This window comes from Triticum urartu, chromosome 1 (genome assembly GCF_003073215.2).
Source record: "Triticum urartu cultivar G1812 chromosome 1, Tu2.1, whole genome shotgun sequence".
Taxonomy (NCBI): Eukaryota; Viridiplantae; Streptophyta; class Magnoliopsida; order Poales; family Poaceae; genus Triticum; species Triticum urartu.
In genome coordinates this window covers 525,442,469-525,457,380 of record NC_053022.1, presented here as the reverse complement: position 1 = coordinate 525,457,380, position 14,912 = coordinate 525,442,469, and the positions used below count along the sequence as shown (strand labels likewise).

At 44.0% G+C, this 14,912-nt stretch overlaps 2 protein-coding genes and 1 pseudogene across 4 annotated transcripts; all 3 read left to right on the top strand.

The window, feature by feature from the left end:
• Nucleotides 1-3,332: 3,332 nt before the first annotated feature.
• Nucleotides 3,333-6,348, top strand: LOC125525437 (uncharacterized protein At4g14342). Of its 2 annotated transcripts, none has more exons than XM_048690450.1 (4): nucleotides 3,333-3,656; nucleotides 4,158-4,243; nucleotides 4,361-4,484; nucleotides 5,335-6,025. In XM_048690450.1, exons 1-4 carry the CDS (start codon nucleotides 3,651-3,653, stop codon nucleotides 5,455-5,457), a joined length of 339 nt encoding a protein of 112 aa, XP_048546407.1. In that variant the 5' UTR covers nucleotides 3,333-3,650; the 3' UTR covers nucleotides 5,458-6,025. The 2 variants fall into 2 exon arrangements, with proteins under 2 accessions (XP_048546407.1, XP_048546414.1); XM_048690457.1 differs by lacking the exon at nucleotides 5,335-6,025 and adding an exon at nucleotides 6,039-6,348 and having other exon boundaries at nucleotides 3,338-3,656.
• A 401-nt stretch (nucleotides 6,349-6,749) lies between these two features.
• On the top strand, nucleotides 6,750-8,221 carry LOC125525425 (annotated as a pseudogene).
• A 653-nt stretch (nucleotides 8,222-8,874) lies between these two features.
• Nucleotides 8,875-14,375, top strand: LOC125537500 (putative leucine-rich repeat receptor-like protein kinase At2g19210). 2 transcript variants are annotated; one of them, XM_048700824.1, is made up of 13 exons: nucleotides 8,875-9,041; nucleotides 9,155-9,713; nucleotides 9,828-10,321; nucleotides 11,057-11,195; nucleotides 11,322-11,393; nucleotides 11,501-11,572; nucleotides 11,652-11,732; nucleotides 11,820-11,980; nucleotides 12,073-12,317; nucleotides 12,541-12,667; nucleotides 12,892-12,960; nucleotides 13,348-13,540; nucleotides 13,628-14,375. In XM_048700824.1, exons 1-13 carry the CDS (start codon nucleotides 8,939-8,941, stop codon nucleotides 14,127-14,129), a joined length of 2,817 nt encoding a protein of 938 aa, XP_048556781.1. In that variant the 5' UTR covers nucleotides 8,875-8,938; the 3' UTR covers nucleotides 14,130-14,375. The 2 variants fall into 2 exon arrangements, with proteins under 2 accessions (XP_048556781.1, XP_048556772.1); XM_048700815.1 differs by having other exon boundaries at nucleotides 13,348-14,375.
• Nucleotides 14,376-14,912: the final 537 nt, after the last annotated feature.

The window sequence follows — 14,912 nt, the reverse complement described above, 5'->3', positions numbered from 1 at the left end:
TCTTGCACAGATGGCAAGTTTTTGAAAGCGCTTGTGCACATGTTGTGGACCGATCTCTTGGAGAGAAGTTTGGTGAAATAGGCATGTCAGGGTACTGGCAAACTGAGTGCTTGATCGGTTTGGTCACTAGTCCGACCTTTAAAACTTTTTTGTTTTGCTAGTGGTGGATGGCGGATGAGGGGGAGACTTGCTGTGGGACGATTTGCACGGTACCCTGTCCGATGCCGAGATGAATATCAGTGATTCTCGCTAGATCCATCAGCTGCGGTAATCATGTCGTTATCTACCTATATCCTACAGTTATCTCACAGCTGTAGTTACCCAGTCATAGTGACATGGTTGGTTGGATGAATAAGTTCTAGTTTTGGAATTGATAACTACTCCCTCTGTTCCAAAATAAGTGTCATGATTTTAGTTCAAATTAGGAAGTACTTGTGAGTACCTCCTGGCGAACACATCCTACAGCAGAAATCTAGTTTCAAAGTTGATAAATATTCTTGAATTGTCCAATAACTCGCACATTACTAGCATGATAATCATTCATATAGTTACCCAGCATCCAAATCGCACTTGCCAACATGGAATCAACATGAGGGAAATTTATGAAACATACTACTTGAACAGAGCAACCTGATCACTAGAACGAAACTAAAATTTAGGAGCACTTGGCTGAATTTCATCCAGGTCAGCAAATGCTGCGGGCACTAGTCAATCAATATGTTATACATCCATCATTTCAACAGACACTAGACACACTAGACGTACTGTGGTCTCTCCAATTCTTCTCTAAATTGTGGCGGTGAACACACCAATTATGACTGACATGTCCACAACACCTGCTACCATCTAACTCCGAATGACGCCCAACACCTGTGGTATGCATGCGAGGCTCATTGTCATTATGTTTTCAAACTCTCAGGCTGCAGAAACCGACAGATCGAAATCACAAATACTCTGTCTTCATTCAGCTAAATGCTTCATACACTTTTCTGAATCCCTGTAGCTGAAGGATTTAGAAACTGCAAGTAGTCTCTAGTATAAATCAAGTTCAATGCATTTAGCACATGACTTCTACTACCTCCATTCCTAAATATAAAACGTTGCGGCAAATAGTAGTTGATACATTTAACTTCTTTTTATTTACTGTGCATAAAAGCTTTTTATTTCTGCTTGCAACTGACATTTTATTTCTAGAATAGTTGATATTTTGATTTTTCTTATTTCACTGTTCTGGGGTATCAAAAACAATATATATAGATCAAGTTCAATGCATTTAGCACATGACATGTTTACCTGCACAGCGACATGGTGTGTGTAAGCTTTTTGTTCCTGCCTGGAACTGACTTTTATTTCCATAATATATAGTTGATACATTTGACTTTTTATTTATGGGTATCCAAAAGAACATATATACATGAGGGACTTTTTTGGCTCTATGGAGCATATGCTCCCTGATGAACAGTAAATTCAGAACAAATAGTAAATAAATTTCAAAAATACTGTTTTTTGTGTGGATGCTCATTTAGTCTAACAAATCTTGACAATTTTCATGCAAAACGGGATAGCAGTGCTTCTTCGATGAAAAAACAAAATTAAATGTAACATTTGATATTCAATTTTTTTCGTACATGTCAAAATGCTTAAGCTTCTTCACTAAAACTTTGCAGGTAGCATTTGGGTGTGACAACGAACACATACTTCTAAAAAAATGACATTTACAAAAAAACATTTCTGGCGGGCAGGAGCATATGCTCCCAAGAGGCTCCCCAATATGGAGCCACATAGTTTAACAAAACATGCTTTACATCTAGATGAGGGACGCCATTTGTGGTTTATGAATCCTCATGAAATTTCTGTAATACCGGTGACTCGAACTTTCGATCAATAAAGTAAGGCATGCTACCCCTAAAAAAGGCTGAATTGGATTTTTCATATATACATCAACTTCAATGCGTGTTTATGTTATGTTTTTGACATGTGAGAGCACGGGAGGGCCGTGGCACACCCATAATTCTAAGCTTTTTTATCATGTCATTTTTTTCTATATTTTGAGGTCCAAAACAGCAGCTCATTGAGCTGAGCCTAGCAAGGCAGCAGCCACGCTCTCATCACTTCTTCTCCTATCAAGACAAAGGCGGACGGTAGACCTAACGCTGCCATTGATCTCGTATCCGAACATGTCGCCACACGGGCACACAGTTGTAGCCAAATCCCCTTCCCTCGCTGGCTTGCCTCCAATCTGCAGGGTGTCTGTAGTATACACCATTGCTGCCTCCTCCGTGACGTCAGACCGACACTGCCGACCTACCATAGCAAGTTAGCAAGGGACAACTGGTCTTCTTGCAGTTGTGCTTAGCAATTCTAGGAACATGAAGATGAATAATTGATGCTTAGAATGCTCATGCTTGTATAGCCATTGATGTCAATCATGTTCATATGATAGTGGAGCATGGGATTATGATTCTGCTATACCAACTTTTTAAATCAATATACCAATGGTTATTATGATGATCGCTTTGATAGGGCGACTCTACTAGAATCACTCCTATGTACAACTACAGTTGGTCAAACGAGCCATTTCTTGCGGGCCAGCCCATGAGCATGCGTGTCCGACGTGCAATGGGCCCGACCCGACACACGACTAAAGGCCATGCCTGATACATGACATGCCGTGTGTCATGCTCGTCTGCGGAGGTGAGGCCTGCATACCGGTACAATTATAAAATGTCGCACATTTGCATACAAAATTGTACACGACACTTAAAAAGGTTTATACAAATGTTTAAAAAAATGTTAGTGCAATTCAATAAAAAATATCATACATACAAAAAATAGGAGTGATTTAACATAAAATATCTTCACCGTTTCAAAAATGTGTTCGTGACATTTTCCAAGAATGTTTCTACAATGTACAGAATTTTTGCATAGTTAAAAAGAAATGGCTTTTTATCATTAGAGATATGTTTCAACACGTTTTTGATTTTTTTTGTTTAAAACATGTTTTTGTAAAAAGTGGTAAACACATATTTGGAAAATGTTAAGCAGATATAAAACAAATCCAATGAAAGCCGACAAAGGAAACAAAAAGGGAAGCGAAGATACATTTAGAAAAAAACTAAAAAAAACTTTGAAAAAAAGAGAGTACCGAAGCATAAATAAAAGAAGAGAAAAAAACCAGACGGAACCCATAGCGAACGAGGACGAGGGTGTGCAGGTAACGACAACAGATAAATGGGCTGGCCCGCTAGGCTTCTCCCGTGTCCCGTAGGCGATTCCTACTGTGTCGGTCTCTATTGTCTACAAAAAAAAAACATACTGTGCCGTCTCTATGACCGGTCCCACCAGCAGACCAGCTCCCTTCTCCTTCTCCACTTCTCCAGTGCGCCCCGACCAGACGAGCAGAGCCCAGCTAGGGTTTCGAGATTTCCGTCGCCGGAAACGACCGCCACCTCGTCTCCGCGAGCACCCGCCGGCGCCATCCCTCGCCCTTTTCGTCTTGCGCCCCAGCGACCCTCCCAGACCCCCGCCGCCTCCCCGCCCCCCCCTCCTCGAGTACCACCGCCCTCGCTCTCTACTCGCGCCGCCCGCAGATCTGATTCCGGGGTCCCCGGCTCTCCCATCCAGGGCCAGGGCCATACTCGTCGGCCACCATGCAGGTCAGCAGTCCCTGATCAATCTCTCTGTGTTGCTTATTCTCTCCAAAATATTCAACGGTGTTGCTTAATTAATTCCCTCCGAACATTTTTTGGGTCGATTTATTCTTGTCGGCTGACTGAAATGATTGATAAACTTAAAACCTGTGCTATATGCTCTTAATATCCAAAGCACTTGCTGATACATTTACCTTTTCGTGCTGTGTCAATGGTCAGCTTCGAGTAGTCACGGTGCCAGTCTTAGAGCTCACATGTTGTTGTATGTTTTGAATTGCAATCTCATGAATCATGATGTTCATTTTTTCAATTTTCTTATTTTGAGTAACTCTGTTTAATATCACCAGATCACCGAGTGGTCACTTGTCGTCCTTTAGCTTGCTTCAGCTTAAAGTCTTCAACTATGCCATAGTCTTCTAATATGCTGTCGTTTTACGGTTTTAGTAACATACTTTTACATTTTAACTGCATCGCTTGTAAGTTCTAATGCAAACCACCATTTTGAAGGCTAGCGACAGGTTCAACATCAATTCTCAACTCGAGCATCTCCAAGCCAAATATGTCGGAACAGGGCATGCTGACCTGACCAGATTGTAAGTATCTCATCTTTTGTATTACAAATGTTGCATTAGCTAGCTAAATGGTAAGAATTGTTCTTGATTGCCATGGTCTGGTAGGATATTAACCATTAACATGTCTTTGTATTGCAGTGAATGGGCTGTAAACATTCAAAGAGACAGCTATGCATCTTACATTGGACACTATCCAATGCTGGCATATTTTTCCATTGCTGAGAATGAATCTATTGGAAGGGAGCGTTACGAATTTATGCAGGTATGTGTGAAACAGATGTATCTTAACTTGTGTACTGAGTTTTAGCTGCAAATTGTGTAGGACTGAACGGTTGTATACACGTTGATGTAAATTAAAACTAGTATCACTACTGAATTATGTTACTTGATTTGCATTAATCTTTCACTCGTGGGATGCTAGTCTTGCTTTGGTTACTTAAGCAGTTTCACTGTTTTTTATGGAGCATCTCTTTGTATCATAACTGGCATTTTTTTTATCATGACCATGTACCTTGTAAGCGCGGTTATAGTGTATCACACATTGCAAGCTCATTAAATACCATCTTGTTGCTGCAAATTGTTGCTGGGCAGGGTTTCTCTACTGAGCAATAATACATCGCGGTCAGAATCTAGCTTGAAGTTATTTTGTTTCCATGCTGCCAAACAATATTTTAGAGATGTGTGACAGTTTGAGTTACTTCATGTTTATAAATAGATGTGAGATACACCCCCTTGCATGAACACAGGTTCCATAACTTCTTCAAGTGATATGAGAGACACTTCATGTCTATAAATAAGTGTCGTTTCAGAATGCTCAGAGGGGGGAAAATGTAGCTTGAAGAGGTTCCATATATCAACTAAATGGTCCAAATTTAAATGTTGGATGGAATGTCCTTTTTATTAAATGGCGAAAGCAAAACAGACTGGTCTGCAGCTTAAATTGTTTGTTTCCTGCTTTCAAACTTATGCAGACATTAATTCAAGTCTAGCTGGCTGCATTTTGTTAAACACACATTTTACGATCTACTGTTAAATAGTCTTCAGTTTAAAACCATGTGTACATTCTGCCGTAAAAGAGGCAAGGTGCTCACACATGAAATTCTCTTTTGAAGGATATCCTATTTGACTTCTATGCCATACTTGGGCAAAGCCATCGGGACTATATCCATCACCAGGAAGAAGAGAAGCGAAGCCATAATTTCTTTAGGATAAGCCTGAGATATCTAGTACAGTAACAGTGGTTGAATTGCTGCATAGCCCCCCCTATATGAATTGCTGAGAGCCAAGCTAGTTATCTAATGCCAGGATTTATCTTTCCCATTTTACTGTGGTATTAATCATTCTACTAGTACTCTAGTACCCCAGTGCCACAGTGTCTATCTATAATGGAGTCTTTGCTCTCTGATAAAAATTGCAAGTAAAATTTCTCAGGGCGCAAACATGCACATGGATGGAGAAAAATGCCGCTATATTTATCGTCCTGCAGGCTTGTGGCAAAATGTTTAAATCAATCTTTCTACTCAAACTAAAGAAAAAGTTCAACCTGTCGTACCCAGTTTTTTCTATTTGAACACCTATGCTATGGTCGTGGCACTGTTGATCTGTTCATGTGTTTCATCACAAGTTCATTCTATTGCCATCTGCTTTAGCAAGTTTGAAGTTCTTAATGTATTTACAAGTATATGAGGTAGTCGCCCGCCGTACGTAGCATACCACAGTTTCTCCATTTGCATGTTTGTCCACTTATTTACAAGCTGTTGTATCAACAATGTATTTTACTATAAATTATTAAAACCTTTTGTTTCTGGTCTTGCAGAAAATGCTGCTTCCCTGTGGCCTCCCTCCTGAAAGAGACGAAGACTGAGGAGCTGGTGCTATAGTGCTACCTCCAGAGCAACTTGTGTCCAGATGCTGTGCGTTACCAAAGTCTCGAGGCCTGTCTGGACTAGCGACATGAGCACTCTCTGTGATTGTGTTTGAACATCGCGAACATGTTTGTCTAGTTTAATTTCTGGACGGCCTTGCCCATCTTGCCTCATAAAGGGGTAATGTACCGTGATGTCGTATCTGCATCTTACTATATATGTGAACGGTATAATCAAATTGCAGCAGCGCACGTTGAGACAGGAATGTTTTTTCTTTTGAAACTAGCTTTTTTCGTAATCTTGCTAGCCGGGATTCGTTGTCTCCACCTGCTTCGCTCCATTGGCGCCTGAGGAGGAGATTGAGGCAGCCCTTGCATTTCTTTTTCGATGAACATCACATCTGTACTCCACTACCTGATATACCTTGGATGTCAGTTTCGCATCAGTGTCTGAAGCAAGCAAAATTTGCTATACTGTTGGTTCTCAAAGTAAGACAAAATGTTTGCTATACTGTCATACGTACACGAACACTGCAAAGTCTGAATGCAATTTCCTTTGCCTTCTGTACTCTGATCGTGCCAAGTATCACTCCAGTCCTCAGCCCTCATTTTTTTTACTGGTGTCATTTCGATTTCTTGGGCCGGGTCGCACGGCAGCGGATGGGTAGGCCGGGCCGCGATAAGCAGGCGGCGATGCACGCACTCTCGCGGAGGGACTACTAAGCCCGTTTGTGCAGCTCGTGCCCTTCACCTCCGGAAAGAAGAAGGGAAAAAAACCCTCCGAAAAGAAGAAGGAAGCTGCCGGGATGCGCCTCGCCCGCGCGGCCCCTCTGCTCGTCCGCACGGCGGCGACGGCGGCCACCGCCGCCCCAGCGGCGGCGCTGAAGGCGGGCGACGCGCTGCGCGCGCGTCCGCGGCGGTTCACGGAGGACGACGTGGCGGCGTACGCGGCGGTGAGCGGCGACCGCAACCCCGTCCACCTGGACGACGCCTTCGCCCGCGGGACGGGCGGGTTCCAGCGCGGCCGCGTGGTGCACGGCATGCTCGTCGCCTCCTCTTCCCCGCCCTCATCGCATCCCACTTCGTATGCTTCCTCCCTCCCTCCCTCTCTTTGGCATTCCGCCGAACAGGTGGTGGGCATGGCGCCTGGTCGACGGGATCCCACCCTGCTCTGACGGGTGCTTCTTCGCGTTGCGATGCAGCCTGGGGCCGTGTACGCGAGCCAGTCCCTCAAGTTCGCGGCGCCGGTGTACGTCGGAGACGAGGTGGTCGCGCAGGTGCAGGCGCTCCATATCAAGGCCGCCGGCGCAAGGCACATGTACTACTTACTACTACCTGGCACCATTTTGCATCTTCTTTCTAGCCTTGTGTTTGCTGGAAACTGATAGTAATATATCTGTTGGGCAGCGTCAAGTTCGCCACCAAGTGCTTCATGGCCGATGAAGAGACTCTCGCCATTGACGGCCAGGCCATGGCTTTTCTGCCCACACTGCAGCTCAGCACAGAGGCGATGGAGTGACATGTTTGTTCATTAGACGCTACCGAAGCAGATGCTACACCAATCAATTTGGAATGGGGTGATTCTTATCTCATGATGAACTATTTAGCCTTCATATAAGCTTCAGGCCTTGGGGACATGGGATTGTGATTTATACTAGTTGGTAATATATAGTACTACTGCCTTGCAGTCTTCATGTTATGTTATGATTGACAGCATGAGCAATGATCACTTCAATTTTCTAAGATATGCCCACATTGAATGGGTTGGGTGATCATTTCGACTGTGATCGCAAGGAGCTGCTTCAGCAATCATTGTGCTTGTGATCGGAAGGAGCTGCTTCAGCAAGCACCGACGATCCAGTCCACATTGACCAGTCGGAATGCAAGTCAACTCTCAGCCCACGTGATCCCTACAATAGGGCGTGACAATGATTAGAAAGTAACTGGAGTACAAAAACCACCACAATTCGGATTAGGGTTTCAAAAAACTATCACATTATGTTATGTTTGATTGATGCCTACTACCACTGAGGGCATCTTCAATGGTTGTAAGATAGTTGTTGGTAAACTTTGCCACATAATTTTTTTGATGATGTGGCATATAATAAATGAGAAAAGAAAGGAAGGTTGTATGTACATGAACCAACACCCTTTGCACAAGCTCCGGTCAGGCCTTTATTATCTTACATTCTATTGGGCAAACTAGATACAATCCATTGGAATTGTTGTATGTTAAGGTATTGGTTGATGACATGGTATATTTTACCACAAGCTAACATACAAACTATTGAAGATGCCCTGAGGGTAGTATGTTGCAAAATACCATCAGTTTCCACTATTTACTGGTTCAGCCAAATTTAGTCGCGATTATGACAGGACTGGCCCGACGTGGCACAGTAGCCAACTCTGTTAGATTGACTGTTAAGTTGAGCATTATGACATGCGGGGCCCACATGCCAGTCTCAATAAGAAAAATCCACTAGTCCGTAAGAAATCTGTACTTCTAGCATTTCGTTTGTGGATCCCAATAGGTGACAGGAGATTTCCAGCCAAGGTTAGAGCAGGACCCACCCGTCGGCGACCCACCGTGTAAACTTCCTCTTGCTTCGCCAGAACCCAGACGTACGGAATCGTGCAGGTTGTGTGCTGGACATAGAGATGTGCAGCTGACGCGGATAATCATGGTGGTGTTGACGTGATCAGCTCATCATTAAGCTCGCTCAGAGTTGGCTTTGCTACCCCTCAATCTAGAATCCCAGATATAGTTTAAGCCTGGGAATATATACACTGACATTGAACGCGTAAAGTCAAATGCATGTTACGCTCCACTACGAACTGCTCTTGCACGTGATATGGAGCAACCAACGGCGGCAAGTCCATGGCTGCTGCTCCTGTGCCTCGCCGCCGTTGCCACCGGCGGCGTACCCCAAGCTCGCGCGCAGCTTGAGAGCAAAGGTATGCTCAAAACCTCATGGAAGATCGCGCCCCCTTAATCTCGGCACTACAAGGGCCGCAGGCGCGCCATTAACGGCTTCATGTACTTACGTACGTACCTTGCGATACTGCAGGATTCATAAGCATAGACTGCGGGCTGCCGGGCACCGCGAGCTACGTGGACGCGGGAACAAAGCTGTTATTTGTCTCGGACGCCGGCTTCACCGATGACGCCGCCGGCGCCAACCACAACATCTCGGCCAAGTACATCCGGCCGCAGCTCTCGCGGCGCTACCACAATGTGCGCAGCTTCCCCGACGGAGCGCGCAACTGCTACACCCTCCGGCCCTTGGTGTCCGGTCGCAAGTACCTCGTCCGCGCGGCATTCTTGTATGGCGACTACGACGGCCTTGGCAGGCCGCCTATCTTCAACCTCCATCTCGGCGTCAACTACTGGCAGACCGTCAACGTCTCGACGCCAGGCTCCGAGGTGACGGCGGAGGCAATCGTTGTTGTGCCGGACGACTTCGTGCAGGTCTGCCTTGTGAACACCGGCGCTGGCACGCCGTTCGTCTCCGCGCTGGAGCTGAGGCCGCTGAAGATGAAGTTCTACCCGCAGGCGAACTTGACGCAGGGTCTCCTCGTAGAACACAGGATGAACCTTGGCCCGGCGGACGAGACCAACATCATCAGGTGAGCAAAACTGCAAAATATCTCGAGTTGTCTATCTCTTTTCCCAGTTTACCACTCCAAAGTACACCAATTGGATTGTAGTACTGGACAGTCACAAACGCGATGGATCAGCAGGTACCCCGTAGACCCATACGACCGAGTATGGATCCCTTGGGCCGACCCGAAAGAGTGGACAGAGATATCAACGACGAGGCAGGTGCAGAGCGACGACGACGACTACGAGGTGCCGTCGGCGGTGATGCAGACTGCAGTCACTCCGCTGAACGCCTCCAAGAAGAACCTCGATATCTCCTGGGACCCCGTGCCTCAGCCTCGCAACCCATCGCCGGGGTACTTCATCGTCATGCACTTCTCGGAGCTGCAGATCCTCCCCAGCAGCGCCGTGCGCCAGTTCTACGTCCGCATCAACGGCATGGAGTTGAACATGACCGCTGCTAAGCTGTACTACCACGGCACCGGTGTCATCTCCAATGTAAAGCCCTACCGATACGACAAATTCAATATCTCTTTGCACGCCACCACTAACTCGACGCTGCCACCGATCATCAGCGCCATCGAGTTGTTCTCCGTCATGCCCACCTCCATCCTCGGCACGGACTCCCAGGACGGTACGTACATATATACATAGATTATGGAACCACATTGACACATGTACACGAGCTTAGCTGATCTTTAAGCCACTAATTATGCACATCATGCGCGCTACTGAAAAAAATGGGTGCGATTAGTTCCAATTTTTACCCGTTTTACATTTCTGACATAGATTACTCCATTTAACAGTTTTTTGTCTGGATTACCTCATTTAGCAAGACGTTTGCCGGGTTTTACCCCATTTAGCAAAAGGTCTTGTCGGTATTTACCCCATTTAGCGATCTATCATGCAGGTCTCTGTCGTGAGGTACACGTGGTATGCCACGTCGCAATTTTTCCTTCTAGTGCTATTCATTGGCTTAGCCGGACACAGTTTCGTTTTGATGATCGCGAGGCGTACATAGGCGCCTCCTTCACGTTACACAACTACGTGATCATTGATTCCACCTCATTACCCTTTATCAGATTTGTTTCCAGGTATTGCATCATACTCCTTTCGTACCATATTAGTTATCGCTCAAACGGATGTATCTAACACTAAAATACATCTAGATACATCCATTTCAGCGGCAACTAATATGGGACGGAGGGAGTACTAGACATAGCTCCAGGACGCTTTTTTGGCAAAAGAACCGCTGGAGAAACTTTCACTAAATGGGTAATATGGATGAAAAACTATGAAATGTGGTAATTAGTGTCACGAATACCAAAGTAAGGGTAAAAACTTGAATTTACTTGATTAATTACTTCAGTGTCGGCCAGCATGGCGATCAAGGACAAGTATCATGTGCAGAAGAACTGGATGGGTGACCCATGCATTCCCAAGACTATAGCATGGGAAAGGTTGATGTGCAGTTATACAATTGCACAAACACCAAGGATCATAAGCGTGTGAGTTTTTCAAATCTATAAATTATAGCGACTTATCACCTATGTTTGTATGACAAAAGCAGGAATTATCATATACATAAGATTACATCCAGTTAAGCTGATCCAATATGTATTTGCTCTGTGTAGAAACCTGTCTTTCAGTGGTCTGAGTGGTGATATATCGTCTTCTTTCGCGAATCTCAAGGCTCTCCAATACTTGTATGTTCAAAGTTCTGGATCTGTTTTGGTCTTTATTTGGTAGTTTAAAGACACAAAATATGGTGCATAAACAACAATAAAACTAGTCCATATTTTGCACTTTGTAGGGATCTGTCAAACAACAACTTGACTGGCACAATTCCAGATGCCCTTTCGCAGTTACCCTTGCTGAAATTTTTGTAAGGCTGCACCTACTATCCAATTGTGATTTTTCCTTAAATAGCTCTGACTCATGCAAATAGTATTTTTCTTCTTCAGAGATTTGTCGGGCAATCAACTCAGTGGATCAATTCCCTCTGGATTTGTCAAAAGAATTCAAGATGGCTCCCTAAATCTGAGGTCGTCAGTTTACCGATAAATTCTCTCGATTCCATCTTCCATGATGCTTTGATAAATTTGATTACAGTTTGTTAATCTTTTTGGCAGATATGGCAACAACTTGAACCTTTGCACCAACAATAATTCATGTCAGCCTGCTAAGATAAAGAGCAAGCGAGCCATCAAGTTTGTTGTCCCTATAGCTGTCACCATGGTGATAGTAGTAGTGGCGCTAACACTCTTTTCCTTGCTGAGACGAAAAAAACGAGGTGAGGCTTTAGCATGAGAACATCAATTATCCAGTATGTTTCCACATCAGACAGTACTAATTAAACTAATTATACTCGTCTTGTACCAAAAGGATCAATGAAAAACTCCGTTAAACCACAAAATGAAACAACAAATGATGGGGACACTTCACTTGGACTTGAGACTCGTCAATTCACATACATAGAGATTGAGAGGATAACGAACAACCTTCGGCATGTATTGGGCAAAGGGGGGTTCGGTTATGTCTATGACGGCTTCTTGGAGGATGGCACTCAAGTGGCTGTAAAGATACGATCTCAGTCTTCCAATCAAGGTGACAAGGAATTCCTAGCTGAGGTACAATTTATGTAAATGCACTCGCATTTCTCCTTGTCCTTCTAATCAATTTTATTTCGAAGTCCCTTTTAATCCAAACTCCTGATGTACATGTAGAATTTCAAGGTAGGCTTACAATAATTTCCTCTAAAATTTTGATTTAAATAAGGCTATCAATATAAATTCGTACGGTGAAATGATATTTGTGAAGTAATGTCCTGATCACCGATAATTGGTTGTTTAGGTTCAGATTTTAACACGGATTCATCACAAGAATCTTGTCTCCTTGATTGGTTTCTGCAAGGATGGTGAGCACATGGCACTTGTCTACGATTTCATGTCGAGGGGAACTTTGCAAGAGCACATTGTAGGTACGCATGTTTTTTTAACTCTACAAGAGCACACTATAAGGTGATTGGTGGGTCATAATATGAGCACTTCGTGTTGATATAATGTAATTGATATTCATCTAAATAAACTGTTGTGACCTACATAACTTGAGCACTTTGAACTAATATAATTTAACTGCTATTCATGTATTGAATCGCTCAAACGACGTTTTAGTATTAAATCCACAATGACGATTTGTATACAGGAGGAGACCACAAAACAATTTGTTTAAGCTGGAGACAAAGACTCAAAATTGCAGTTGAATCTGCACAAGGTAAGCGCTTAAATGCATAGTTGGCAACCACTTATCCTAAGGCCTCCTTTGGTTTGAAGAATTTCATAGAAATTCTAGAGGATAGGATTCTTATAGGATTTTTTTTTCCTTTAGAGCTCTTTGGTTCATATGAATGGATTCCTATTCCTACATAGGATTGATTCCTATCCTCCACATTTCATAGGGAAATAAAAATGAGCCTAGACTCAATGGAAAAATTCCTTTGGTGTCAATCAAATGACATCTCGTTTCCTATTCCTACTCATAGGATTTGAGATACATGTCATCTCATTTCCTCCAAAATTTCTATTCCTATGATAATCCTATCCTATGAACCAAAAGAGGCCTAAATGTTTGTTTTCGTAATCTTGAGTTGTGTGTATGCAGGGTTGGAATACCTGCACAAGGGGTGCAACCCACCCTTGATTCATAGGGATGTGAAGGCCACAAACATCCTATTGAACACAAGGTTCGAGGCCAAGATTGCTGATTTCGGATTGTCCAAGGCTTTCAACCACGACAATGAAACCCAGATATCCACAAATGTTATTGTCGGTACACGAGGATACATGGATCCAGAGTATGTTAATTCCTTCTTCCCTTCTCCAAAATCTTCCTATAATATACCATGGTCTGAGTATTTGGTGGAACTGAAACATTTGCGAAGGTACCAGACAACAGGACGACCAACGACGAAGAGTGATGTGTACAGCTTCGGCGTCGTGCTGCTGGTGCTTGTCACGGGGAAGCCACCAACCCTGCACAATCCGCAGGGCATCAGCATCATCGAGTGGGTGCAACAACGGCTAGCAAAGGGCAACATCGAAGGCGTGGTAGATGTGCGCATGCACGGAGACCACGACGTCAATAGTATGTGGAAAGCCGCTGACATTGCGCTCAAGTGCACTGCACAGGCTTCATCACGGCGTCCCAACATGATTGATGTTGTGTTGCAGCTACAGGAGTGCCTCAAACTAGAGGAGGACCACGCCGGTGGCGAAGCCAACACCAGCTTCTACACTGGCATTTATAGCAATGACCAGAACTTGAGATATGATGCTTACCCTACTAACCAGTCCACAAATGTGAGCCAGAGCAGCACCGGATTTGAGATGGAGCATAGTTTTGGGAGGGTGCCAACAATGGACAATGGTCCTGCTGCTCGATAAGCTAGAATTGTTGGTCTTGTGCCAATTGCAACAGGTAATTTGCGTCGGACTTTTTGTGAGGAATCTCTATGGCCAATGATTCCTTGTGGGGATCTCTGTGTTAAGTGATATTGTTTGAGTAATTCATTGTATTTCCCATTTTTTGATGTTTGGCTATTTGCAAACTGAATTGCTAAACCTAATTACATACTAAGTGTGACCTTGATATTGCTACAGACCGTGTATTGCTGTTTTTCTCTTGTACATATAAACTATTAACTTTATCCCTCCTATCTTCTTTCTTACTTTGACAACCACTGGATAAGAGCTAGCTCTATATGGTGAATTACGACAATTCTTCTTTTTCTTGTTCTTCGCCAGCGCTTCTTCTTCTTGTCCACGGACAATCCAAATTTATATATCTTCACCATCTAATTTTTAGGAACAAACTCAACTCTCGACACCAAACATAAGCATACCACCTTGCAAAAACCAGCAAAGAGCAAATTACATGTAGCATGCAACCGCCCAGACAATTGACATGGGTGCGACTCCAAAGAAAACACTTACCTCCTAAGTGAATGAGTAAACGGATATCTCGCCTGCTTGCGCCTCTTGGGCATCGTCTCAGCACTCGGCGGCATGTCTTTCTCAACTTCATCGCATGTCTCAACCACATCGTATAGCTGTTGGGGAAGCCCTTAGCTAGCCATCGTCTCAATTGCAAATTGCATGTGTTTCTCATTTGCGCCGTCTCAGCTGCATGTGTGTGTAAACTACTTCCTCCGTTCCTAAATATAAGTC